At 49.8% G+C, this 27,564-nt stretch overlaps 1 protein-coding gene across 1 annotated transcript in view; it reads left to right on the top strand.

Annotated features, from left to right (window-relative positions):
- The window catches only part of GRIK3 (glutamate ionotropic receptor kainate type subunit 3), a gene marked incomplete at both ends in the record, with an annotated part of 101,790 nt that extends 77,486 nt beyond the window's left edge, over positions 1-24,304 (top strand). The window contains 7 exons of the mRNA XM_082296705.1: positions 166-369; positions 8,478-8,701; positions 13,629-13,747; positions 15,594-15,811; positions 22,520-22,742; positions 22,969-23,219; positions 24,110-24,304. Of these exons, the coding sequence (XP_082152831.1) occupies positions 166-369; positions 8,478-8,701; positions 13,629-13,747; positions 15,594-15,811; positions 22,520-22,742; positions 22,969-23,219; positions 24,110-24,304 (1,434 nt within the window). The remainder of the gene's footprint in view (positions 1-165; positions 370-8,477; positions 8,702-13,628; positions 13,748-15,593; positions 15,812-22,519; positions 22,743-22,968; positions 23,220-24,109) is intronic.
- Positions 24,305-27,564: the final 3,260 nt, after the last annotated feature.

The following is a 27,564-nucleotide window of genomic DNA, read 5'->3' as shown; positions in this document are numbered from 1 at the left end:
AAGGTTGCTAATTAGCTGATGTGCTGTGCAAAGTTAATTTATTCCCAACATGTCACAGTGCCAGCCCTGCCTGGAGAGCCGGTGCCGGGTGGCTCGGGCTCATCTGCAGAGGTGGCCCTGCCTCCAGCTGACCCTGAATGGGGACTTTTTGCTTTCCCTGTGCAGGAGGAGCCCTTTGTTATGTTCCGTAAGTCTGACACAGCCCTTTTCGGGAATGACCGCTTCGAGGGCTACTGCATCGACCTCCTGAAGGAGCTGGCTGTCATCCTGGGCTTCTCCTACGAGATCCGGCTGGTGGAGGACGGGAAATATGGGGCACAGGATGAGAAGGGGCAGTGGAATGGCATGATCAAGGAGCTCATCGACCACGTGAGTGAGCCCGTGGGTGGCTGCCGAGGGTTATCTGTGCCGGGTTGTGCCCAGGCTGTCCCTGGAGCTGTCCCTGGAGCTGTCCCTGGGCTGGCTCTCTGGGGTGGGACAGGTACCATTTCTCACTGGCTTGGAATACCCACAGCGAGCTCCTGACCCCGCCTGGCTCCTTGTCACACGGGCTGTCAGAAGAATATCCCTGTGTCTGGCTCTTCCAAATATTCATTTGAAATTCCTGAAAACAGCCATTCTCACAGCATAGAAGTGGGCTCTGTGGCTCCAGGCACAGCCTCTCCCTGCCGGATGCTGCCCACAGAGGGACACAGGCTGGCCATGTGGAGAGGGAAGAGGCTGCCCCTGGGCCCGGGGCACACTGGCTGTCCTGGGCTGGCAGCGTGAGCTGCTCTCACCCCCGAGGACAAACATGGGCAAGGGCACAGCACCAATGCAGCCTGGGGACCCCAGCCATGTCCCAGACACAGCCCAGTCCAGAGGAGGTATCCAGACTGTGGGAGCAGGTGTGCACTGGACAGTTTAATTTTTTATTTTTTAGAAAAGCAACTTATTTTCTAAAATCTCCTGGGACATGGAGCTTCCTCTGCCACACAGCAGCTGTGCTTCTCCTTCCACGGCCACTTCCAAAAGCCCATTAAACACCAGGGAACCTGTTGCAGCAGCTTTGCTCCTGCAGCCGCCAAAGCGCCACCGAGTGTGACACTGCCACTCGCGGCCAGAGGTTGCTCAGTCTCCTAATTAGATATCTTGCCTCCAGCACATCCTGTGATCCCAGGGGCCCAGATATGGAGGTGAGGAAAGCTGGTGTTTTTCTGAATATCTGATTCCCAGAGAAGGCCTCTGGAAGAAAAGCTAAGGACAAAAAGAATCACTGCTCTCTGCAGCCCAGGCAACAGCACAGGCAGTGCACAGTGCTCTCCTCCTGAGTATCCTGCTGAAGGGGGGCAGCCCTTGACCACCTCCAGGTCCCGGCTACATTCTGAATCCACAGCCTAAGCAGCAAAGACACAAAAATAATCCCTGTAGAGTTGTGATGCTCTTATCATCCATGGGAGAGGAATGTGTTTGCTGGGTGAGTGAGTCACTGTGGTGTGTGGAGAGTCAAGCAAGGGGCTGCTGAGTGGCTCGGGAGCTGGGCTGGGCTTACAGATCTGCCTTCTCTGCCCTTAATGACATTGGACAAGTTGCTTCTGTGCACTGCTTCCTCCATCTGTAAAGTGCAGATGATAATGATTATGTCCCTTACAGGGACAAAGTGACGCTTAATCAGTTTGCGACAAGTGCTGCAGCCCTCGGCTGGTTCAGCCCAGGGAGCAGGAGAGCAGCAGGGGCAGGCAAGGACAGCCCTGGGGAGCAGGACACCGCCTCATGGGGAAACATACCACCGGCTCTGCAAACCTGCCTTGGTGCTTTTCCTTCTGGAAAACTCCATGCAGCCCAAAATACAGACTTTAGAGCCTCTTACACAACAGCCTTGCAGAGCCAGACAAGTGGCGGTGTCCCAGCGGAAGGCGCTGGTGCTCTGCCGCTCCGAGTGATGTGTGTGACACAGATCGGAACCGACGCGGAGCGGCGGCTGCGCCCCTTGGCAGAGCCCCCCGGGACACGGCTCCTCCGCCCGGCACCCGCTGCTGGGAGCAGCCACCGGAGCTCTCACTGCAGTGCAGGGCTCGCAAGGAGCAAATCCCTCCGAAGGGAGTAGAAGCCAGGCGGCCATTTAGCCCAAACCATGTCACTTCCAGTGTCCTGCAAGACATCACAGGGCTCTCAGGGGGCTTCAGCCATTCCTGAAGCTGTGGTCAGTTAACTGAGATAGACAAGAAGGAGGTTTGGGAAGCAACCTCATTAAATAACACAAAATTCATGGTCAAATCTGCATTGTAGTATTTCTTGGATAACTATTTAAAACGCAAATCAACACACAGCAGCAGGAAAGGGCCAAACCCCCTTCTTGCAAGTTGTGCTCTGAGATGCTGCTCTTCACTCTGTCCTGCATGGCTGGGCATGTGCCTGCAGGGACTGATGACACTGCCCAGGCCCCGCATGAAGCCATTAGTTCCTTTATCTGCATGCCATTGCTTTTTATAGCTGTGTTTATGTAAAGCCTTAAAAAGTGAAATTCCAACCAGATGGGTCCTTCCTCAGCAGCATCTTCACGTGGTGTGGGGAAAGGCACAAGCCATGGACACTCTGCAACAGGCAAGATAAAGCTTATTTCAGGCACAGGAGGAAAAGTGTTAGAGACAGCATTCAAATCGAGTTGTAGTGATGAAAACAGGGGTGCCCATTTCCAGAGTTTGGTATCTGAGCTGGCTTTCCTCTGTGTTCGGTGTCTCCTTCTCATAAACAGATTGGAATTATTCAGGTGGGAGCACAGAGCAGGCAGGATTTTGTGAGGTCCAAATACCCAGGTCAGGATTAATTCACTGCAGAAGGTCAGTGCACTGCTGAAGACCCACTTAGCTCAGGAGGTGGAGCCCCCCGTACTGCTGTGACACAGGTGGGCAGAGCTGCTATGGGCTCCCTGAATGCAGAGCAGGGGGTGCTCCTAGGGTGAAGTGATAGGCTAAAATGCTGATTATTTTTGCTTAGAGGGCCTGGGAACTGTGGAAGTGGCAGATTCTGCATACGGGGAATCAGCCAACTCAGCCTGAGCTGAGGCTGAAATTTGGAGAGGAGGAGATGGGCAAAGCAAGGGGCACCTGTCCCTCACGATGGCCTTCACTGGGCTGGAGATGCACCTCAGAGGAGCTGGGATAGGGTGGCCCAGGTGGGCACATGACAGCAGTGTCTGGGGGACAAAGGTGCTGTCACCAATGGGTAGATCATGGCACCCCAAAGGTAAATCATGTTCCAGGAGAGGTGTTTACAGAGTGAGCTCTCTGGACTTGATGCAGTCACGCATCCTCCCCCTCCCCTCTCTCTGATCCAGACATGCCTGGCCACAGGCAGGGATGCCTCAGGCTATGATCCTTTGTAAAATCCCTGTGTTTCTAGTCTGGCCTTAAGCATAAACAGGAAAAGCAACAGCAATCAGAGCAGCCACAGCATGACCCTGTCCGGCAGGTCCCCCGTAGCAGATCCAGAGACAACAGCCTCATGCAGCTGAATGCAACAGCCCTGCCCCGCTGCCTTTCATCTGCTGCTCATCCTCAGAACAAAAAGTCCCTGTTTTGAGGAGTTCAGTCCATTCCCTGGAGAAGTAGCCTCTCCTCACTACAGTCTACTGCTTATTGTCACCTCTCTGGCCATTCCCGCAGAGGAGCCTTGATTAGAAGGGCCATGAGAGCTGAACTCAGGTATTGAGGGAGGTCTGGGGCACCCAGGTGATACAGAGAAGCTCCTGAGCCCTTTATTCATAACAAACAGGGAACCTGACAACTGCCAAACCTCCTCCTTTCAGCAACAGTGAACTGCTATTGATGTTTATTCATAGAAATTATTACTGATACAAGCAAAGCTCCACTGCACACCGTGGCCCATCCGTTCTGATTTATAAATTCCAGTTGTCTGGCAAAGCAACGCTTGCAAATCTTCCCTATTGTTTGTGGGCAGAATCCCATAAAACCAGCAGAATGAGTTGCTCTGGACATTTTGCACAAACTTGTTCACAAATAAAACTCGTCTTTTGCTGTGACAGTGCACATCAAATTGCCACAATCTGAAACTTCAGGTAGGAATAAAACAGATATGGCAAACACTGGGGTTTCTAATGGAAATCCCTGCCAATGGTAACTGCAGAGGAGCTGTAATATCCATCCTTAGGGACGATTCCTGACAGTTGATTTAACTCTTTCGGAATAAGTGGACATTTATTGACAGTAAATTCTGGCAAAAATACATATTGCACCACATTGCCAGCTCCCCATTAATGCTCCTGCACTGGCGGATGTTTTATCTCAAGTGTCATGAACTGGGGCTTCATTTGGATGTCACTGGGCCAGGAATAGGGAAGAAAATAATTTCATTGGATGAAGTGTCCTCCACCTTTTATTTAGACACTGCAGGACCTCAGTGTTAGGGACCGGATGGAAATAAGGCAGAACAGGTTTTCCTTTTGTGCTCAGATCGTTAATTGGGTGGATTCATAACTGGGCCATACTCGGGGATCCAGGTGAAGGATCTGTATGTTGAGAGCCCCGAGTTCTCTGTGTGCCTCAGCAGGTGTCCCTGCCCTTTGCTGGCTGGTTCACCTGCCAGGAATCCATAGGATGGGGCTTGTCTCTCACAGCAGTTCCATTCTCACCGGGCTCCTCCAGCCTTCACATCCCTCAGGTACAGTTAATGGCAGTTCCAGCTCTGAAGAACTTCCTTAAAGTGAAGATTATAAAAGCCCCAACAGGACCTCACGGCCCTCATTCCTCCTCTTCAGCTCACAGCTAGGTTCTTCCTGCTGACATCTTAATTCACCTCTCATATTGAATAAATCCATTGACAAAAATTATGTCTAAGACTGAGACTGCCAGAGCAGCCGTTAAGAGCTGGAATCAGACAGTTAACACTGACCCTGCTCTCCTTGGGCATCTCTGCTCCCAGTGAGTGCTTCCCTGTCCCTGGGCAGGCACAGGGCTCTCACAGAGCACTCCCACACCTGCCCCAGGAGCAGCCCCTTGTCTCTGAGCCATGAGCTGCAGGAGAGCCCAGGCCCCCTCATCCCCCACCCCCCAGGACACCCGGGGCTGCTCTGCTGCAGGGAAAGGTGCAGGGAGATGCAGGCGTGAGCCCATCAGACCATGGGGCCAGGGAGCAGGAGCAGGGCACAGCAGCCAAGCAACTAAAGTAGGAAGTAGAGATAGGACCCAAGGCAGAAGCCCCAGCGCTGGCAGTGGCAAGAGAGACCGAGCGATGACAGCGTCGATGCCGCCAGGCCTGGGTAACAATTAAATCAGTAAAGCACACACACACTATTTCTGTCTTGCAGGCAACACACACATGATTAGTTTATGTAAATACCTAACGCAGATTGGCAAAATAAGCACAGAGGCAGCTTATTTTCTTGAATAAATATTTATCTTGGTGCTTATGCTGTTGGTGGGCTCTGCCATGACCGGCCACTGCCCGTGGGTTGGCTCTGGCCGAGGTCAGGCGCTGCAGGATTCCCACAGTGACCGTGGTGGCGCAAGAGCTGTCCTGACCCCCAGGCCACATTTCCCTGATAACTGAGAACTTGGAGGTAAGACTTGGCATTTTCTGATGAAAGCCAAATATCTCTGCAGTGAATATGATCATCCCTGTGCTGAACGCCCAGTGAACTCACAGCCGTTCCAGCCAAGTGAAGCGCTGTAACTGGGTGAATGAGGAGATCTGTGGAGATACTTACAGAGATCCAAAGCCTTGGAGGTGCGTTGGAGAAGTGTCTGCATTTGATGTGTAGCTGCCTTGGCAGAATTCATCTTTTTGGCCTCAATTCAGCAGAACACTTAAGAACAGGCACAAGACTTGGAAGATGTGTGAGCTCCAGTAAAACAGAGGTGTAGGCTTAAGTGGTTTTGCTGGACAAGGGTCTTTAAGCCACTGGCACTTGCTCTAATTCCTCATCTCTAATAAAAACCACCTGACTGTGCAACAGCACAAGAGTCAGGGCTGAGTGAAGGAAGCAGCCAGAGTCTGGTAATTGACTGCCCAGTTTGGAATGTCAGAGCATGACAAATCAAAGTTTCACCCTTGGTGGGTTTGATTTAGATCCTCTCTGTCAGCAAACCCTTAATTAGAGGCCACCTTCAGAAAAATCTGCATTGATAAAAAGGATATGGAAGTGCAGCCTTGTGCTGCCTCTAATTGCTCAGGACACACCCCAGCCCAGGCTCCTGAATCCGTGCTCTGTCCTGCCTGCATGTGACATTCCCTGCAAGGACACAGGGCTGGGAGCACAGCACAGGAGCTGCTGGAGTGACACAGTAAAATTTTATTTCTGCGCTAAAAGCAGTTGGATCCCTGGGCATCCATGCAGATTTCTGTCTCTTCATTTTCTGTGGCAAAGCACAAACTCCAGGCCGTTCTTTAGCTCACTGTATCATTCTGTCAGATTTGGCCGAGGATCCTCCAGCCCAGCCATCGCCAGCAAGCTCTGACCACAGAACATTTGCTCCCTCCTTCAGAAAACCCCGTAGCCAAATCCTTCAACATCTTCTTCGCTTTTCCCTGGTGAGTCAGGACACCCACACAGAAGTGATGGAGGAGGGAAAATGCTGCATTTCTTTTGCCATTTCTGCCTTGTGACTGTGGGGAGCACTAAGCCAGAATTTCCAGGTGTGCTGTAAGGTGGTGGAAGCAGCCAAGCTCCAAACCTGCCAGGATGGCCTCAAGGATGCAGAACATCCCCACCTCAGGCTAGACAGCCACCAATGCCCATCCACTTCCAAGCCCCTTCAGCTTCTATCCATGTCACCACAACCACAGCTGGCACAATGGGCTCACTGGGAAAATATTGTTCCCATATTCCACAAGTTTTTACAAATGCCAGTTACTGAAATGGGCTCTTCCTGTACCAGGCTGATGTAAGAATGTATTTCCATTTGGAAAGTGAGAAGGAAAGGAAACCAACCAGGGTGCAGCTGGAGAACCACGTTAGAACAAAAATACATCATTTTTACCCTTGTTATATAATTCCTGAAGGCCTCTGTTCAGGAGCGCTAAGGCTGCACTCGTTGGAGAGGGGGTCCCTTACACACACGCACACACACACGTGTAAATGGACAAAAGCTCATGCAGAGATTCTTCTTAGAGTAAAAGGCCCAGATTCCTCTATTTATAAATATTGCACTGACTTTCATCACAGATTGGCAGCATCAAATGAAACCATTAGTACAACCTTTATCCCCAGCACAGGCCAGGGATCTGCTCTGGTTCCTACAGTGAACCCCCAGTTCTTGCTGGAGCAAAGCATGTTCCAGCCAGTATTGATTTAAAGTTCATGAATAATGACAAATCCACCATATCTCTAGGTAATTATCACTCATGGGTAATTTAGAATTTTAATTTTCAGAACCAGATGTTAAATAAATCTTGCCCAGGCTCCTGGCATGGGGGGAGGCTCTGCTCAACTTCAGAGCTGTAATTTATGTGTCTGCGTTTCCTCGGAAGTTCACAATCCCAAAGAATGATTTGCAAAGCTCAGGCAAGGCGGGTGATATTGAGGAAACCTTGTATGTATTTACTTGTGGCTTTTAAGAACCTGGATGAATGTTTAGTGAGATGAATGAACGCAGCTCTTAACCGACAGAAAGAGGGTGTATGTGGTCACTCGCTGAATTAGCACAGAAATTATTAAATTACAGAAATAATAGAAACAAACACAATTCATAAAAGCTGTCAGGATGAAGAATATGCTCAGCTGAAATTCTTCATGGAGCTCAGACCATTCCAGCAGGGTGGCCTGGGCAGTCCATCATTAAATAGTGCTTCTTCAGAGGGTCTCACCTCCACACCTCCCTCCCTCCCTCCCTCCCTCACTCCCTCCCTCCCTCCCACCCAGCAGGCACCGAGCATTCCTGCCTGAGACTGAGCCTCTCAAGTTCTATCATGAAATGACTGAGGGAAAAGAAATTGAACCTTTTTATCTCATGCTGCCACAGTATGGCTCCCTGCAGCTCCATCCAGAGTAGCCTTCCTCCACACCCTCCTCTCCTCTTGCATCAGCGTGAAAGGCAGGACAACAACAACAACAACAACAACAACAACAAACCACTGCTGCCAGCAGCAGGGTTTACACACAGCCTACTCACTGTTGTAGAGTCTTGTGGTGAGGAGCAAGCACAGCAAGGGTCACTGGCACTTTAGAACATGGTAAAATCTGATTTTTCTGACCGTTTCAGAAGAGCTCATCACATTGGGGCAGAAGCTGCAGAGGCTGTAACGCCTCCATTTGGTTGTGCTGTTTTTACGGTGCACATGGTACCCCCAACATCTGTGTATCACAGCAAATGTGTACCACAAGTGCAACAGGAGGGGGCAACCCCAGGGCTGCGCTTTGGGGCATTTTGGCCTGTTTCAGCTGTGTGAGAGCTGTGGTGTCTCCAAGGGGATGGAAACACCTCAGTTTGTAACTCCTCCTTTCTCCCTGCCTGTGTCCCCTCCCTCTGTGCTGTTTGCAGAAAGCTGACCTGGCCGTGGCTCCTCTCACCATCACTCATGTCCGGGAGAAAGCCATCGATTTCTCCAAGCCCTTCATGACCCTGGGGGTCAGCATCCTGTACCGGAAGCCCAACGGGACCAACCCCAGCGTGTTCTCCTTCCTCAACCCTCTCTCTCCCGACATCTGGATGTACATCCTCCTCGCCTACCTGGGGGTCAGCTGCGTGCTCTTTGTCATAGCCAGGTAAGGGGACGCTGGTCCCTGGTGGGAGCTGCAGCATCAAACCCGTGTCACTGCTGAGATCCCCTCTGGTCCATCACCATGGGCTGGCTGCTCACTTTCACACACTTCCAGTATGAAAGAATTTTAAAATGGACTTAAAATGGACTAGAAATTTTGCAGCCTTTCCATCTCATCAGCACCTCCTGGCATATGAAGGGTAGTTCTCCTGCTCTGTATCATTGTCCATTCGTGCTCCTGTTCGGTCACTGCTCACACCCTTCCCAGTCTCTCCTGGGTCCTGGGCACAGAGCTCCTGTCTCCCACACCATTTTCCACTTCTGTCTCTGATCCCTCCACCAGTAAAGCTCACACAAGCCCTTCCCTATATCAAAAGAATGGAGAAGCCGTTGCTATGGATCAGACAATGTGTCTGTTTACAAAATTAATATGCATCTAATTAGCATGTTTAAATCCTCTACGTTTAAAGGAAGAATTTGCATATATTTGCATGTCTTGTTAATTCCACTGAACCTTTGATGAGACACAGTCCAGGATTGCTCTCAATCCATGATCCCACCTTTTCAAATCAAAACAAAGCACTTGCCCCCTCGTGCAGTCAGCTGCCCTCCATGACCACGCACAGCCCTCGATGGAATATTTTGCATAAACTCCATGTCCAAGAAAGATTCCTCAGCCCACTCTGCAGTTTGATTCATTTCTCATTATTTCCAGTTGAATTTAAACCAGTGGGGATATCAGAACTGCCCCTGCTGCCTTGGTCTGGGGGTCCATGCAGACCCTCTCCCCCAAGGTCTGCTGTGCTCCACGTTCCTGGGAGCATTCAGCCTCCTCCCTCATCCACTGACATTAAAGAGTCAGAGGAAAGATCAGATACAGAACTGGAGCAAGCAGACTCCATTAACCCTGATGGTACAACAAATCTACAATTTTCAGCAGCCCTCAGGTCCAGGGTGGCATTTAGAGCAGATTTCCTGCATTCACTCTGTCATATTCTAATTACACAGAACAGCAGAGTGAGCTGGGCGTGAATGCTGTGAGCACCTGGAATGCTCACATTAGGGGCTTATTTTTTCCACCTCATAATGGCCAGATCCAGCCCAAATTGTCCAGACCCCACTTTCAAAGCATATTAAATGTGCATGGAGAGGCAGGTACGTCTTCTGGTCCCTCCTCTGCACGGAGGCAGAGCTGGACATTGTGTTTTCCTCTCAGAGGACATGGAGGGCTCTCCCTGATCAAGATTCCAGCTGCAATTGCCCTCCTCCCTTGTCTTTGCCACACCTCCTCACCCAAGGGTGTCAGAGATAACCAGGTGCTCTCGGCAGCGAAAGACTCTCCCCTGGAAAAATGGAGCCAAGGTCCATGAAGAGGAAAATCCTGTGATGGCTGATAGAAAGCCCTTGGCTGGCTGTCCCTGTCATCCATGCAGGGCACAGCTGAGTGGGCTCTGCTCCCACAGCGCCGCTGGCTTTAGCAGCACCAGGCACCAGCCTGCTCGTGTGGCCTGCAATGATAATTCAAACACAATTTTACATTTATGAGCTTATTTTTCCCAGCTCTTAATGACCAGATCCCACTTTCAAAGCATGTAAATGTGCAAATTGTATCTGCACATGAAACACTGCAGAAAGGCTGAAGGAAATGCTGGGACAGGCCCTGAGGTGAAGTCCCTCAGACACCACTTTGCACAAAGAGGGATGTCCAGATGCTCTGTCCGAGCACGGCAGTGTCACCTGGCCTTGGCTTTTGGCTGGTGTTGAGGGATGAAAACCTGAAGAACTGGGGCTTTTGTCTCAGGTTTTATTCTGAAATGAGCCTCAGCATCTCCCTGCATCGCATCATAGATGTGATGCAATAGAAAAATTTTTCCCTATCACGCTATTTTTTGGATTAAATTTAACACATAAAATATTGTAATTACAGTTTCTTTTTCATGTTTTGCTCTTGATGTTTCTGCTGTCATCCTATTCTTTAAAGAACACCAAGTATTCGGGATCATTAAAGTTCTGCAGGAATGGTCTTTTAACACATAGAGATAGAAAGCAAGAGATTTCACAGGGAAAATATTTATTGCATTCAGAAGTAATGGAAACAATATCTGCTTTTGACCCCAGCAAGGCCTCTGAAATCCAATTCTCAGAAGAAAACGGCAATCAAAATAGAAAAGCCTTAATTCAGAGACATGAGTCTTCTGAACTAGGCCCCAGAGTCCTCTGCCCATGCCATAACCATAGGTCAATGCCACTTAAAACAGACTCAGGAACTATTTATAGGCAGGCAAAGGATGGGTTTGGTCCATCTTTCTTTTTAATCAGTCTTTCTTCGCTACTGATGGAGCCCCTGCTCCTAAACCCCAGCCCCCGGAGAGCCACCCACACGGGCTGTTCCCAGGGCTCTGGGGGGCTGATGTGTCTGGAGGCTGTGGCACCCAGCTGGCCTGAACTGCCTCCCGTCCTCGGGCTCACACGGTCTCCAAATTACACCAAGCCCCTTCGGCTGCGTGGCAGGGGGGGTGGGTTTAATATTCATCCTAATTGCAGCGAGGACTGGGTCATCCATTGGAAATTTCTCTGGAGATGAAATTTAGACTCAAAAGTATTTTGTGTTAGATCTCTTAAACTTCTTCAAAATGCTTCAATTTCCCTGCCAAAAGGCCGAAAGAGACAGGAGAATGATCCTAGGTTTTGATGAAATATTTCTCAGAGCCCACTGTGCACGTGAGGATGAGGGAAGCCAGCCACGGAGAATCCTGAGTTCCCCCATTGATCTGAGCTCTATGGGGTCAACGAGCTCCTCTCCCTCCTTCCTTCGTTACCTCTTGCTTCCACTAATGGTTTCTCTGCTCAAACACTGGAGGCTGTTGCTGCTTTGCAGGTTTCTGAATATTTCTCTGTCATTTGAGCTGCACCAGTAGGTTTTCACTCAGACCTTGAAGTTCTCCAGTGTGTCATCTCACCAGGCTCATTGATCTTACCCATTCCCTTTCTTTTTCATAGTCTTTCATTGGCAGCCCAAGAAAGTTTTAATCTAATTCCTGAACTCTGGCTTTATCCGACAGAAAGGACTGAGACACCATCCTTTATCCACCTCTGGTGTGGATTTATAGCAAGTTACAAGGAATAAGCAGCATATAAAGAAAGCCAGGTCTGAGTTCAGCCTGGTTCTTGTTTCCTTGCTGATTTGCTCTGATTTAGAGAGCAGAGGAGGGTGAGCAACAAGGACAGCCCAACCATCACCTGCATGAACAAGCAGGAATGTCAGGGTGCAGCTTGAGCAAGACCTGTGGTTCCACACCCCAAACTCAGCCCAGGGAACAGTCCCTGCCTCAGGAAGGTGAGATAACCAGGGAGGAAAGGAGAGCTCATCAGAGTGTACCTTGAAGGTGGAAAACAGAAGCAAAAAGTGGGACAGCTGTGCCCAGGGTAATCTTTTCTAAAGCCACAAGAGCTGTGGGCTGTGCCTTGTCCATCCTCTGTGATGGTTTTCCCCATGGACCCCTCCCATGCTTGGCGCTGCTCTGGTCACATGCCGGGGCCACGGCTCCACATTGGCATATGCCCAGGGCAGGTTTCAGTGCCAGGAGGGACCTGGCAGAGAGCTGGGGCCCTTCTCCAAACACATCCAACTGTCTGAGTGAGGGCACCCCTGGAATTGTGCCACAAACCATCTCCTTGGGTGGTGGCGCATCTGGCAGAGAATTACAGAGGGAAACATCTCCTGATACAGGCTGTGGGCTGGGCTTTGAGAAGGGGCTGTTGTGAATCTCCAGGGATTCCAGAAGGAAGCGGAGATGATAATTAATGCCTGGTTCAAAAGCAATTATACCAATTATGTTTTTAATTTAATCTCTGCAAAATTTGGGACTCTCAGAAAATGTAAATAAACAGCTCTAAAAATATTAACATCTCTCCTGTTGAGCATCCTCCCCAGATCCTGGCTAAACGAGCTCATTCCCGGCAGTGCTTGCCTGCCAATCTTGGGCAGAATTTGCAGAGATATGCCTAGAAAATTCCCTCAGTCTTGCTCAAGAACTACAGGGCTATCCATGGAAATACATCCCCACAGGGAATAAGTTTCTCCCACTACCCGCCACAGGGCCAAGTGACACAGCAATTCACAGCGAACTGTCACCACATTCCAGTGTTCTGCCAGTGCCCTGACTGGGCCAAATTCCTGCTTGTCAGGATAGTGGAAAGTTCTACTTTTCAGTGACCTAAATCCCACCCTGATTCCCGTGCACATTGGTGGGGGAATCTCCTGAAATACCACAGTTTGTCCCTGCTGTTGCTGCAGAATGACTGAGGCTTCTCCCATCAGTCAATCAAAAATACCATTTTCCCCCATGTTTTCAAACTGCTAAATACGAGAGGTAACATGTCTGCACTGCACCCCACCCCATCCCATCCCACCCCATCCCATCCCACCCCTTCCCATCCCATCCCACCCCATCCCATCCCATCCCACCCCATCCCATCCCACCCCATCCCACCCCATCCCACCCCATCCCATCCCATCCCATCCCATCCCCATCCCATCCCATCCCATCCCATCCCATCCCATCCCATCCCATCCCATCCCATCCCATACCATCCCACCCCATCCCACTCTCACGAGCTCTGGGTGCTGTTGTAGGATGCAGTATTGAAGAGATGATCCAAAGTGACCAAAGGCTCTGGAGAACCTGAGACACCTCAGGAGAACTTGGCTTCCCAGGTCTCTCTGCTCTCCAGAATGCAGGACACGAACTTATGGCCATGTGGGTGACTTGGGCTGAATTTGCCTTTTTCCGTATAAAGCTGCTCACCAGAGGGTGGGCAGCCCCTGCACAGCAGCACCAGAGGCATTGAGACTCCTTTTTTCCAGTTCCTTTAGGGTCTTGTCCTGCCACATCCCAACTAACAAACTCTGCTTTCCGTGTGCGCCGCAGGTTCAGCCCATACGAGTGGTACGACGCCCATCCCTGCAACCCGGGCTCGGACATCGTGGAGAACAACTTCACCCTCTTGAACAGCTTCTGGTTCGGGATGGGAGCGCTGATGCAGCAAGGTAGGGCAGCACCCACCTGCTGTTAGGGTTTTTTAAATTTAAAATTTGTTTTGGCTGCAACCTCCTGGTACCTCCTGGCCCCTGCAGTGCTGAGCACACACCCAGCCTGCTCCAAGGAGGTATGTTGCCTTCATCTCCCTCAGCTGCTTCATTCCCCACATCCCAGAGACTCTGTAGATTCCTATTTCTGTTTATTCAAATCATTTGTTCAGTTTCAGGATCTCTGACGTGGCTCTCTCTGTTCTAAATCAACTTTTCCAGCAGACAGGGTGTTTTGCCCTCTGCTCCATCCCCATTTTTCCCCTCCCCTGGTCATTCTGAGCAGTGTGAGACGCCCTGAAGCTCCCCCAGCCCAGGGCAGAGGTGAGGAGCTGCCCTGGGAGCCTCTGCCCAGCAGCCCCTCAGGAGTGCTGTCAGTGGCACTGATGAGCCACCATGACAGGGACCTCAAAAACGGGATATGGATGGGATTACATTCCTGTGTGTGAATGGAATAGAGCAATGGAATGAGTAGAATAAATCTGTTCAGAAGACAGCAGGGGGGGAGCTGGGGAGCAGCTCTGAATAAGGAACAAAATTCAGCTGTGATCTAATTGCAGAAAATCCAGGAATAGAAATAAGTGTAAAATGTCAAACATTTGTCACACTTTAATTTACCGTGTATCACTGGTTATATCCAGAGAGCAAAAGAAGCACAGCCTTGGCACAGTGGCAGGCACAGAGCTCCTGCTCCGAGCTCCACTGCCACCGCTGCCGCCTGTAATAGAGATTCCTCCTGGATCTCAGCTGCCCTCATGGACAGTGACAGTTCCCAGCAAGCTGGTTTAGCAGGATGAATCATCCCTCTTATCAGATGCTGATAAATGAAAAGAGCTATATTCTTTTTAACTCAATTCTGCATCTAAGAAGAAAAATATTTCAAAGCCAGACTGATGTCACAGCATCCGATGCATCAAAGGGCCGGAGATGGAAGAGGGAAAAAACAGGATCTTGAGGAGAACCAAAGCCTATCAATATCCAGGACTTCTCCTCTTCCTGGTGTCTCCTTGCTGCACTCTGAAGGGAGCAAAACTACGCCCCATGCTCCGCTTTGATGCCATGCTGCCTAAAATTGCTTTGCAAAGCCCAATCTTTGTTGCACATTCCAGGCTGATAAATCCTCTGAGCACAGCTGTTTCAAACCCAAAGCTCTTGCCTGGCTTTAAAAGGTGTTTTGGGTGATTACAAAAATAGCACAGCCCATTCAGCCCTTCATGTCTGCTCAATAAAAGTCATTCCAGACCCACTACACCTTTTATGCTGTAACATCTCCTGCTTCTCCACTTCTAACTGGCATTCAAAGCCCTGCACCCTGATAGTTCCTTTCTCTCGCTGTTTGATTTTTTTAAAACCTTGTGTATTTGAACACACTCCCCAGAGTGAGTCTTTTGAAAATAATCTGTTTAAAAGCAAAGCCCTTTTTAAATGGCAGAACAAAACACTTATAAAAGTTCATAAATAGCTTGCTATTTAAATCTCATAAAAGCAGCCCAGTTAATTACTTCAGTTTGGATGTTTCCTGTAAATTGGGCACTGTACCCAAGGTCAGTAATCAAGGGAGAGGGTTTTTCTGCAAATGCTACAAAAACCCCACTGATGTCATCGCATGTAAGATGTCTGGATAATTTGCCTCAAAACCAGTTGGCTTTAATTACATAGCTGGAACAGTTTTGACAGCGAAACCCGATCTCACATACATATATATATATATATATATATATGTATGTATATGAAATGTACATATGGATATATGAAATGGGTCCTTTCCCTCTATTTCCTCTCCCCTCCTTCCCCTCTCCCACCCCAGGCTCCGAGCTGATGCCCAAAGCCCTGTCTACACGGATCATTGGTGGCATATGGTGGTTCTTCACCCTAATTATCATCTCGTCCTACACGGCCAACCTTGCGGCTTTCCTGACGGTGGAGAGGATGGAATCCCCCATCGACTCAGCAGATGACTTGGCAAAGCAGACAAAAATAGAGTATGGAGCAGTGAAGGATGGAGCTACCATGACCTTCTTCAAGGTGAGACCGGGCAGAGGCTTTCTACCTTCCGGGCAGAGATGCAACATGCTGAGGCCATCGGGAGCCAGAACAAAGATCCAAAGACAGACAGCTTCCCAAGCCACCCCTGCTGCTCCTTCCACACAGCTTCTTTCAGTCTCACATCTTACCCACTGAGAGTGTCACTTACCTGAGTCCCAACAAGGCTAAATTCCCCTTTTCTATTGTTAACTGAGCTCACAGTTACAAAATTAAACTGATTTTACAGTTTTGGAGGCTCTACCCAATATTGGCTCAGTCACCCTAAAACGTAGGACATACCAAAGTGTAGCTTGCATTAAAGCCTTACAGAATAATCTTACATTCCCTAAAGCATCTTCCCAATTTCCACATTTGACCCACCCAGCTCCTTCCTTGCCTCTGCCAGCACAGCCCCATGGAGCCCCCAAAGTGATCCAGCCAGCCTTCAGGGACAGAGGAGAGCCCAAATGAAACCCACAGCTGGACAGATGGTGCAAAGTGCCCTTCCTGACCAGTATCTTGTATAGCTGAAATATCTTTTTTGTCCTTCAGGTATTCCTATCAATGTAATCCAGTTTTATTAACCTTTGAGATCCAGGGCAAGGTAACACTACCCGTGCATCACAATCCAATTGCATTAACTTCTTCTATTTAAAGCATAATTAAATTCAGAAGTCAGTCAGATTCCACCGTTGCCTCAAAAACAGAAAGAAACTGAGAGATGTAAAATGACCTTTAAAACCACTACTGGCCTGTAAAAACCCAGCTTAAAAAGAGAGAGAATAAAGGGACAGAAATGAGGGGTGATTAAGGAATTATCACCCTGGCAAGGAAAGAGGCCCCAGGCAGATCCCAGGCTTTGGCTCAGGAATGGGGGCTGGCTCCCCTGCACTTCTGGCTCCTTCCCCCTCCGCCACCCTAATGCAGAAGGACACACATGGGACAAACACAGTTCAGGCTTTACCAAGCAGGTTGTGCCCGCTGCTGCAATATTTGAGTGGGCACGGGGTGATGGCAGCTTGACGAGGCCTTAGCAGTTTAATTGCCAAGACTCATTAAAGGAAATCAATATGCTGGATTTTAATAATAGAGAGAGCATTGTTCCTGTGCAACTTCTCTTGGCTCTGCTCTGGCTGAGAAGCCACTGTCCTCCCTGAATCTGTGTCCTGACTCTGACAGGCAGCAGCAGAGGTTCATAAAGAACCACAGAGGGGTTAGTTTGATCTTTAATGATTCTGGGAATGCCCAGTTGCTGCTGCGGGCCCATTTGCCTCCTGCAGTGGAGCTGGTCCATGCAGTTCTGTCCATGGCACAGCCAGATGCGTGGTGGTATCTTCCAAAGCCATATAAACCTGGAACAGCCAGCAGGGAAAGGCAGGCTATAACTGTGTGCTTTAACTGCGCTTTCCAATATGAATTTTATATGGGAATAAAAGGAAACTATCTCTTTTAACAGTCACCAGGACACAGTATATTTATTGCTTCATATCATTATCCATCAGAATCATACTTCAGGCTTCTAACAGCGTTGGCATGGTTTATTGATGCAGCATATTTTCCTTTTCCTTTTTATTATCATTGTTGTATGGAGATGAATTCTCAGGAATGTCCCTTCTGACAAGTGTTTCCATTACTGGAGCAGTGGGAGCGCCCATGTGGGATGCTCTGTGCACTTGTCCTTCGAGTACAGAGGGACGTGGGAGAGACAGGATTTCTGCCAGCCCCCAGCAAGGTCTTTGTCCTCAACTGGGTAATTCCTGCAGTGGTTTTGGTTCAGCTGCTCTGTCAGTGCCACCTCCATGGGGACACCTGTCACAGCACAGAGCTCCGGGCACCGGGTGTCAGCTGAGGATCCACACTCTCTCAGATGAGTGGCACTGGAGGAACAGCACATGGCTTCCCTCCCCTTCCTCTGCTCTGCTCCAGGGATCACCAGCAGGGACAGCCCACGCCAGCCACAGGTCCTAGAGCACTCCTGGACATCCAGAGCCTGAGCACTCCAGCAGCTCTGAACACGCTGTCACTGCTGGGACAAAAGGCTGATGGCAGCACACAAATGAGGATCTCACCTGCTCCGTGGATTACCTGCTGTACTTGGCCCAGATTGCTGCCTGGCTCCTTGTATGGCTGGTCCCCAAAGTCATTCCCCTCATAGCAGGAACTCGCTCCTGCATCTCTCTGTGTTAAATCAGCTGCAAACTGCACACACCAACCCTGAGCACACCCGGGCCCTGCAGCCTCTGTCAGTGCCCATCACAGTCCATGCTGGATCCCTCCCAGGAATGCAGGAGGAGAGCACCATCCTGGGAGCTGATCTTAGGGAGCAATGGGCAATGGGAGGAAGATGAAGGCAGATGCCTTTCCATGCTGTTCCATGAGACGGTTCCCAAAGCATTGACCAGTTCTACCTCTGTTCAGGCTGCCCAAGAGCTCGTGCAGAGCTCACCAGGGACACTGCAGAAGGTCCCAATGGAACCAAGACACCTCTGGGACAGCTGCACAGCGAGGGATGCTTTTCCCACAAAATTTGGCCCCATGCAGCTGAGCAAACCAGCCATGGCAAATGGGAAGAAGAGAGAGTTTTACGAACCATACGGGCAGATTTGGACTTCATGAAAAGAACTTTTGAGAAGGTGTTTACTCCCTGGCAATGCAGATTGAGTTACAGGAATAAACACAGATCACTCAATTTAGGAACAGCATCTAGAGTTCATTATAACTCGTGCCAGAAATCCTTCCCATCCCACAGAGGATGCTGCCTCTCTGAATGGAAGGCCAGGTCTCACGTGCAATTTGGAGTCTGGGTGTGAGTGTGTGTATGTGTGTACAGATACTCACTCATACAGAAATGTTAAATCCTCAAGGCTAAGTATCTTCAGTTGGTGGAAATCAATTTATTTTTTCATACAGGATGGAATTGAAAATCTTAAGCCTGAAAGTTCCTTTCGTGCCAATTTGGCTGTTAAAAAAGCGTATATGTCTTGGCAAGGTGCCTCATAGGGGCTCCTCTAAACGATTCCATTAATTGATTTGGGTGACTGGCCCTGCAGAACTGCTTATTAAAGGTGGCTTCTGAGCTGTGACTCTGAAGAATGAACTCGGAGGCGTTCTTAGTGTCGCTGTGATCGCTGCGTTCGGAGGGGCTGGCACTCGGCTTTCACACACACATCTCATTTAGCACTAACACGAGGTGATTAAGATGCAGAGCACAGCAGACCAGATTCTGGTGTTATTTATCCTGAACAAATCAAGGAGAAGCTCCACTCACATGTGTCAGAGGGAGAGATGTGAGCAGGAATGAGACTCGACCCTCCCGTGTGAGCCATGGCTGCAGCACCAGCCCTTGATAATTAGTAATATCTCCATCATTCCTAACGTCCCGGAGCTCCTGACACAAGATCTTCTGTGCCAGGAAGAAGCCAGTGTCAGATCATTTATCTTAATGCTTCAGAGCACCCAAGCAGTCCCTCCTCATCTGCCTTTGGCAGCAAAGTTGTCACTGAAGGGGACCTGGAGACCCTCTAGAAAATGTGGGGGCACAGGAGGGTCTCTTTACCCACAACAAACTGAGATATGCTTCTTTTAAGAAGCCCATAAAAGCAAATGGGGAATGTCTCAAGAAGAAATTAGCATCCAGCTACAGCACAGCAAATACCAGATCAGACCAGTAACTAACCCCAGCAAGGATCTTTTAAGGTAAACAGCAGTAAAAGCAGGAGTCCAGCAAAATCAAATGCACACACAAATAAAGAAGACAGAAAAAAAATCAGCAAAATAAACACAATTTAAGGCATTCTTTATTACTAAATTACGACTAAGATTGTTTTGCTTTTTTCCATGGTACAGTCCTGGCTGACAACATCCAAATTCCCATCGATAAGCAACGCCTTTGCAGTGTGACCCAAGTATTTGAGAGGAGGACACAGAGAAATGAACTTTTCCCTCAACTATAGAACATGTTCTTTGGCTTAACTGAGTGTGAGCTGGAGCAGGGACGTTCCTGCCCTTGCTGTTCCTGCGATTTGGGATAGATGACTGACATCACTCTCACAATGACTGACAGCTGCTTCCAGGTTTTTAGCAAACTATCAGCCTGTGAGGGCTGTGCTGGAAATTCCAGCTGGGGAATTTTCCCTTGGAAAAGCAGTGTTCTTATTAGGTTTTAGAGCCTGAGATTGCCCTGACCAGGGCTGTGTGTGAGCTGCACCAATGGCCTGACCTCCCTCCTGGAGGGACCCCCCCACCTCATCTTCCCTGCCAGGATCTTGGCCCTGTGCCCGGATCTCTGTTCCAGCTGTTCATTAGGCACAAATGAGCAGTGACCAGCAGCTCCATTCTCGTGGCCAGCCCTTACCCAGGTGTGCCCCAGCTGGAGGAGTGCTCGACCCCTGGCACGGCCGGAGCTGGGCTCAAAGGAGCACAGCCAGCACTGAGAAATCTGGACTCTTCCTGGCATCCCAAACACAATTAAATCCTTTCAAGCTGGTCAGGAGCAGTGATTTAAGAGAAGAAGAGAAAAGTGGTTTTTCTCTTCCAGGGAACCCTGTCTCATGTAATTTCAGTCGCCTGAAGAGGTCCAGTGCCTCATGCAAGTCCCATTTGCTTCACTAAATGCAGCCTATTGATTTTTTGCCAGTTTATTTTGCTCTGTGCTCTAAACTGGGAGAACACTGATGTTAAAAGCTCTGTGTCAACACCCAGGGAGCATTAAATGCAGAATGAGAAGAAGAGAGAGGGACAGCCAAGGAACCAAGAGGCCTCTGATGTGAACTATATAAATGTTAAACAAGTCCTTATCAGCCAGCCGAGCACACGATTCATTTCAATTACCCATTGTAATGTACAGATATTTAATAATCCTTTTGGAGGCTACATTTCTTGCTGCTCTTTGAGGTTTGATAGATGCCACAAATCTACCTTACAGGCACTGGTCCAGATTTTCAAGCGAGGGAGATTATCCTGCCTCTTGAATGAAGTTTGCTCCGGCACATCCACTGTTGTGCATTCATCAAGTGGATTATAACAAGCATGAGCTTTAATGGAGAAGAAATGAATCCCTGGGTATTTCAGTCAGGAGAAGGGGCCCACAGGGTTAAAGGCAGAGAGACAGCCTTTGTTTGAACAGCACTGTACTACCCAGCTCTGGGGTGATGAGCTTTTGTTTAACTTTTGCTAAACACGCTGGAATAAAGGAGGTGGATGGGCAAAGCATTTGGAATACGAAGCATTACAAGGGACTTTTAGCTACCTCACCTTTATTTATTATGGTTTTATCAGAAGAACCTATGCTGGCACATTTTGGGTGATACTGAAGAAATGGGGGGGAGCTGTGGCAGCAGCAGTTGGGCTGGGCTGGGGCTCCATCTCCTGCTTTCTCATGGAAGGACAGAGACCGGTAGAGAGATAAACGACGGCTGAAGTCACAGCTCTGCAGCAGCGATTCCCCGTGCAGCGGCTGCTGAGCGGCCGCCCTTATTCCAGGCAAAGCACAGGGACTTATCAGCTCTCTGACTTATCAGCCAGCTCCAGGCTCGCTGAGGAGCACAGTGGAGGAGGAGGTTTGGCTGACTAAGCTGCCTCTTATGAAATAAGAAGGCAAAAAGAGATCTAGGAAAAACAAGAAATTGGGCAGAAAAGAAGAACGGTGCATAAAGGAGCCGGCAGCGGTGGAAACACAAGCCTCAATATCCAAGTGCTGTTCCAGAGCCCACTGGAGGAACAGGGCTGGTCTGAGGCAGAAGCACTGACCCACAGGAGCACTGGGACCAGAGAAGGGGCAAGAGGACACTGCCCTGCCTGTTTGGGGAATCCTCCTAAACTAAAGCCAGTTCTGACCAGCAGTCTGGGATAGCGGAAGGTGTCCCTGCCCATGGCAGGAGGTGGAACTGGATGAGCTTTAAGGTCTGTCCCAACCCAAACCATTCTGGGACTCTGTGATTCTGTGACTTTTGTGATAACTGACAGAGACAACTCAGAAGGTGCTCGTAGATAAATGGTACATTTCAAATGTTGTGGCAAGATGTAAAATAACCATATTTCTTCTCACTCAACACATTTTTCTAGAAGAAAAAAAACATTCACATGAATAGCAAGCTAGGAAACATACTCCTTCCTTTGCAACAGAATGTCTGCTGATAGTGAAAGAATATCCATGTTTATTTTTAGCCATAAGACAATCTTCTTGAATATCTCTGTGCTTCTGTTTACATGGATGCGTTAAATCTGTTTGGCAGTTGCACATATCTCAGAGGAGACATGTTTCCTTGCCATGCTTGAGGAAAGACAAAAATATCATAGAGTGTAGAGAAAACCACGTCCTCCAAAACCCTCCCTGTTCTCGCTGCATGCAGAAACATTACAGGGTAAACAAATCCTGGTTAGGAAATGAACACATTTAAGCAGATCTAACAATGGCCTGTGAGACAAGGGGGCCTGCAGGGCATTGGGCAGGGTCTCAGTTCCACCTCAGGACCAGAAGCACATGCACAGTGGGATGTTTGCTGCAACCTATGTCTCACTTTATGGCAACATAAATCCAAACAATGTTGGACAGTGAAGGAAAAGAGGTATTTAAGACAAAGTCAAATTTATGGTTGCTCCATTGTGTGATCTGTTCTCAACTGTTGTTATTATTTACTGAAAAGATACCAGCTTTCAGCAAATGGATATTCATTCTTATTTTGGGGCTGGGGCATATCATTTTTCCAGAAATCCAAAATTTCCACCTTTGAAAAAATGTGGGCTTTCATGAGCAGCAAACCCACGGCACTGGTTAAAAACAACGAGGAGGGGATCCAGCGAACCCTGACGGCCGATTACGCGCTGCTGATGGAGTCCACCACCATCGAGTACATCACCCAGAGGAACTGCAACCTCACCCAGATCGGGGGGCTCATTGACACCAAAGGCTATGGGATTGGGACACCCATGGGTAAGTGACAGCTCTGCAGGTACCCCGAGGGGGGCCAGTTACCGCAAACACAACAGGGGTGATTAAGATAATCCACTCCCAGTAGCAAAATTCCAAATACCAGACTTTACACTGTGTGCCTGCTGAAGAGAGGTCTGAACTGCTCTGCTTAACACAGGCACCTTCCCTACTTGGTGGGATTTTAGTCCCACTTTCCCTCTGTGTATAATGGTGTTCCCATCCCCAGGGTCACCGTACAGGGACAAGATCACCATTGCCATCCTGCAGCTCCAGGAGGAGGACAAGCTCCACGTCATGAAGGAGAAGTGGTGGCGGGGGAACGGCTGCCCTGAGGATGAGAACAAGGAGGCCAGTGCTCTGGGCATCCAGAACATCGGAGGGATCTTCATCGTCCTGGCAGCCGGCCTGGTGCTGTCTGTTTTCGTGGCCATGGTGGAGTTCATCTACAAGCTGCGCAAAACGGCCGAGCGTGAGCAGGTACTGATTCCCTCTGATTCCCTCAGCCCCCTTAGCCCAGCATGCTGACCCCAGAGACAGGCAGGGAGGGGGCAGAGGGATCCAGCCTGGCACCCCTAAAACACCATCCCCAGGGGCTCACTGGTCTGTCCCTCTGACAGCCTCCACTCGGGGGAAAGGCATGTCTGCTCTGATTAGGGTCATCTGCTGCTGCAGCAGCCAGACCAGGACACGTTTGTAGGGTAGTTTAGAGCAAGCTGACAAATAAATCATTAAAATATAGGCAGAAGTCCCTAGGAGGGGCCTTTCTCAGCTGTTACATCCACTTGAAATCACCTTGCACCTTCCAGGTGTGACTATACATGCCTTCTCCCCACTCCCATTCAAAGAGCAATGAGTCAGGGCCCACCAGGAAGCCTCACACTGTCTTACCAACTCTTTGCCACACTCTCAGACGCAGCCCATCAGTGGCTGATCTGTTCAGGAAACAACAGAACTGCTTTTATGCTCTTCCTCTTCCGTGGGTGTCCCGATGCAGTAAGTGGAACGTGCATTTGTGTGCATGACCAGAAATCAAAGCGATCTGCCCTCACGGTGGACTAGATAGAGAAAGGAGAGCTGCCCAGTAGCAGGAGGGTCAGACCCGGCCCCGCCTCCCCGCAGGGATCACACAGAGCCAGAGCTCCAGCAGCCGCCTGCAGCTCTGCCCTTGTGCAGGATTTAGCCTGTCAAAGGTACAGCCCTTGCCAAGGTGCTCACGCAGCCCCGCGGTCCCGCAGAGCTCAGCCAATGCCTGAAACAGCCCCAAACCTCGTGCTCACCCTCTGCTGAGCCCTTCCAGCCCCCCTGCCCGCAGAGGGGGAGCAGAACATTGCAGCAGTAACGGAGCGCTTTGTCCCCGCTGTCCCCAGCGCTCCTTCTGCAGCGCCGTGGCCGACGAGATCCGGCTGTCGCTCACCTGCCAGCGCCGGGTCAAGCACAAGCCCCAGCCCCCCGTGATGGTGAAGACGGACGCGGTGATCAACATGCACACCTTCAACGACCGACGGCTGCCCGGCAAGGACAACATGACATGCAACACCGGATTGGCACCTGTGTTTCCCTAGGGAATGGGAGTGGGGGGGTGGGAGGGAAGGAATTGTGGCAGACAAGGCTGGATGCACCCTTAACTAGGGAAGAATGGATTAAAAAACAAGAAAAAAAAAAAAGAAAAAGAAAAGAAAAAAAAGCCTGGTTTGTTCATTTCAAGAACAAGGCCTTTGCAACCCAGCTGCATCCATCACCGCAGAGGAGCCAGAACTTCCAAGCACGGACAGTAACATGGGTCTTGGGGCTTTTTGCGCTGGTTTTGTTACTTTTCATTCCTTTTTTTTAATGCTTCGATCCTCCAGGCCTCATGGAGTCCAACCACCACCCAGGAGTCTGATGTTTACACACTGAAAACACGCGGAGGTGAAGCAGAATTGAGCCAACCCTGAGTGGGTGAGGAGGAGCCCCGAGCATGGCTCCATCAGCACGGCAATAAACAGGAACACTCGGTCAGGTGTGAGCACCTGATCCACACCGACACACAGAGCACATTTTGGATACACTGTCCGGGAAAGGAAGAGGCATCTGGGAAGCACTGGGATGGTCGAGGCTGTGCCTGCCCTCAAAGCAGCTCGCGGTGGCCCCTCACCTCGCGGCTGTGCTGGCCGCAGCCATCCGGAGTGGGATGTCCACCTGGGAACATGGTGGCAGAAGGTGACACACGTTCCTCAGCAGATCCAGGGCAGCCGACTGGGAAGGGGGGAGTGAGCCTGAATGGACCCAAGTTCCGGGCCAGGGAGGGCACAGCGTGGCATGCCCAGGACCTTCTGCACCTCCGAGTGACACCACTCACACTCCCCATGCCAAGCTCCAGCCCAAGCCCAGGGGGACACCATGATCTCCAGGTCCTCAGCTCCGTCTCTGCTCTTTCAGCAAAGCTCAGTCTCTCCTGCAGAGAAGCATGGGAAGCAACCAGGTCCATGGGCTCCAGCAGCAGCAGGAGCAGAGCTGCTTCCAAGAGCCAAAACTACCGATTTCCATGAAATTCAGCACCACTGAAATGTAACTCAAGACTGGGAGGGGACTGTGGGCCTGGTTTAGAACTGAGTGCTGTCCATTGCATCAAGGACCTGAAAGATGAATCTCAGCCTGCGGGGCCAGGGCTGGCCTGGGAGGAGCAGAGCTGCCAGAGCCAAGCCTGGGGTCCCTCCTGCTCTGACCACGAACTGCCATCCCTCAGGCAGCCTGTCCATGGGATTTCAGCAAACACACACTAAAATGTTTTTAGGAAATCCTCCATGAATTGTGTTCTTATTTTCAGGTTGCTTAACCCAGAAGGTTGGTCCTGCAGATGAATTTAGGCAGAATTACCAAAGACCCCTCTGCTGACCTAAGGTAACACTCGAGTAGCGTCCCTCAGCTCCATCCCTGCCAGGGGACCCGCAGGCAGCCAGTGGGACACTGTGGATTCATTCACAAAATTAAACAAATGGAAGTTCCTCTGCCCACTGTAACCCAGAGTGTCACACGTGATGCAAAGGTGCTTAAAAGCTCTGATTTAAACACTGGTGGTGTAGAAAACAGCAGCGCCCTTCCTCTGCAGGGGTAAGAGGGACAGTGACCTGCTGCAGGACCCCAGCTGTGCCCACCTGTGTGGAAGGCAGGCGGGGCAGGGATGGAGCAGCCAGTGCCCAAGCTCTGCACCCAGAGCCTTGCTCTGTGCCATGGCTGCAGCGGGTGCTGTGGCCACTGCAGGAAGCGGCCGCTGAACTGACCCCGTTTGCCCTCCCAGGCAGCACGGCCATTCTGGAAAGTTTCTCCTCGCCCCAAGGAACAAACCCATCTGTAGCTGATTTTGGATTTTTCCCCACCTGTTCCTCTCCGTGCTCAGTCAGGAAGGTTGTCTCGAGCTGAGCAGAATTAGTAAATTAGCTCGAGGGGGAAGAGCTGCTCCCCCACCTCATCATGGAACACAGTTTGTCCCTATTTTGCTTTTCCATGATGTAAAGAAACAACAGAGTGACTCCAAACAAAACCAGGTGATTTGTCATACTTTGACTCAAGTAAAGATATGCAAAGAATTTACATTCATTTCCACCTTTTCACAAAAACCATGAAAAATTAGGGGTGAAAGCTGCCAATGCAATGGGTATCAGATTCTTAATAGTTTGCTGCCCAAGTACCTTGAGCAGAGGACAGACTGAAGTGTGGGGCAGCTTCCAAAAGCTAATGACATGCTTTCTGTACTCCTCTGCAAATTGTTAGGCTTGTCAGAGTAGTAGATTTTACATTTTCCTTGTGAATTTCTAAGCTCTAAAAAAAAGCAGAGATGAAAACAAAACCTGAAACTGGCTTTAAATGTCCAGAGAGTAAAATACCACAGAAATCAGCATTTGTTTTGCTTCTTCGCAGATTTTTAAAAAATAAATACTGTTAATACCACAAACCCCATTTATTTATTGACACCAGCCTGATTTGATTTTACTCACAAATGTGACAGGTGAGCATCTGGAATTACTGGTGTACTGCCAGCCAGATCAAACCCTGCAGATGAACCCTTTCCTTCCGTCCCTACACCCCTAAATCAGCCACGAACTGCAGCCAAATTCCTGCATCTACATTATGGCTTTGTGTTGAAGTTTTGATCCTTGAAACACTTGACATTCGATAAGGGAACATTCTGCAGCACCCAAAACAATGCAGAGGAGCTGCTGGGACCCCAGCCCGGCACAGACCCTTCCCCCTGGCCCCCGCTCACTGTGACCTGAGGGGACGTGGACGATCTCAGCCCTCAGCCTTCCTGCGGGACCCGGGGGCAGCTCACCCAGGAGAGCTCCCGGAGCCTCTCCTGTGCCTCCGTGTGTGCTCCTGGTCCTGGAGCCCAAAGCCATGTGTGTTCATCCCAGAGGAGGAGCAGCGAGCCCCATGCCTCACAACCATGTGCTGGGAGAATTGGGAAGGGACAGACCCCATGACAAAGCCTCGAAGCCTTCTGTGAGCGTCCGTGACCTGGTTGGGACTAGCGACAACTCACGTCTGAAATCATCTGACTTCCAACGCTGTTTAACTTGGTTCCTTTCTTCACTTAGGCAGAGGGACTGGAAAACTGAGGAGGAAATACAGAAAAAGCAGGTTTGGGTTATTAAATTGTATCTAAACTGTTGTCACCTTGGCTCACCGTCCCCTTATCACTTGCTTTTTCCCTTCAACTCTCCTGTGAGACAGAGCAGGGACATCCAGCAGCTTCCCTGGGGTGGATTTTCTGTTTGGAGTCAACCAACAGCATGTGTCAGGTCTGATATTGAGGGGACAAACCCACAGAGAGACAGAATATGCA

The sequence above is a fragment of the Coloeus monedula genome, assembly GCF_965178545.1.
Source record: "Coloeus monedula genome assembly, chromosome: 24".
NCBI lineage: Eukaryota > Metazoa > Chordata > Aves > Passeriformes > Corvidae > Coloeus > Coloeus monedula.
The sequence above is the reverse complement of the archived record's forward strand: the minus strand, read 5'-3'. Positions and strand labels throughout refer to the sequence as shown.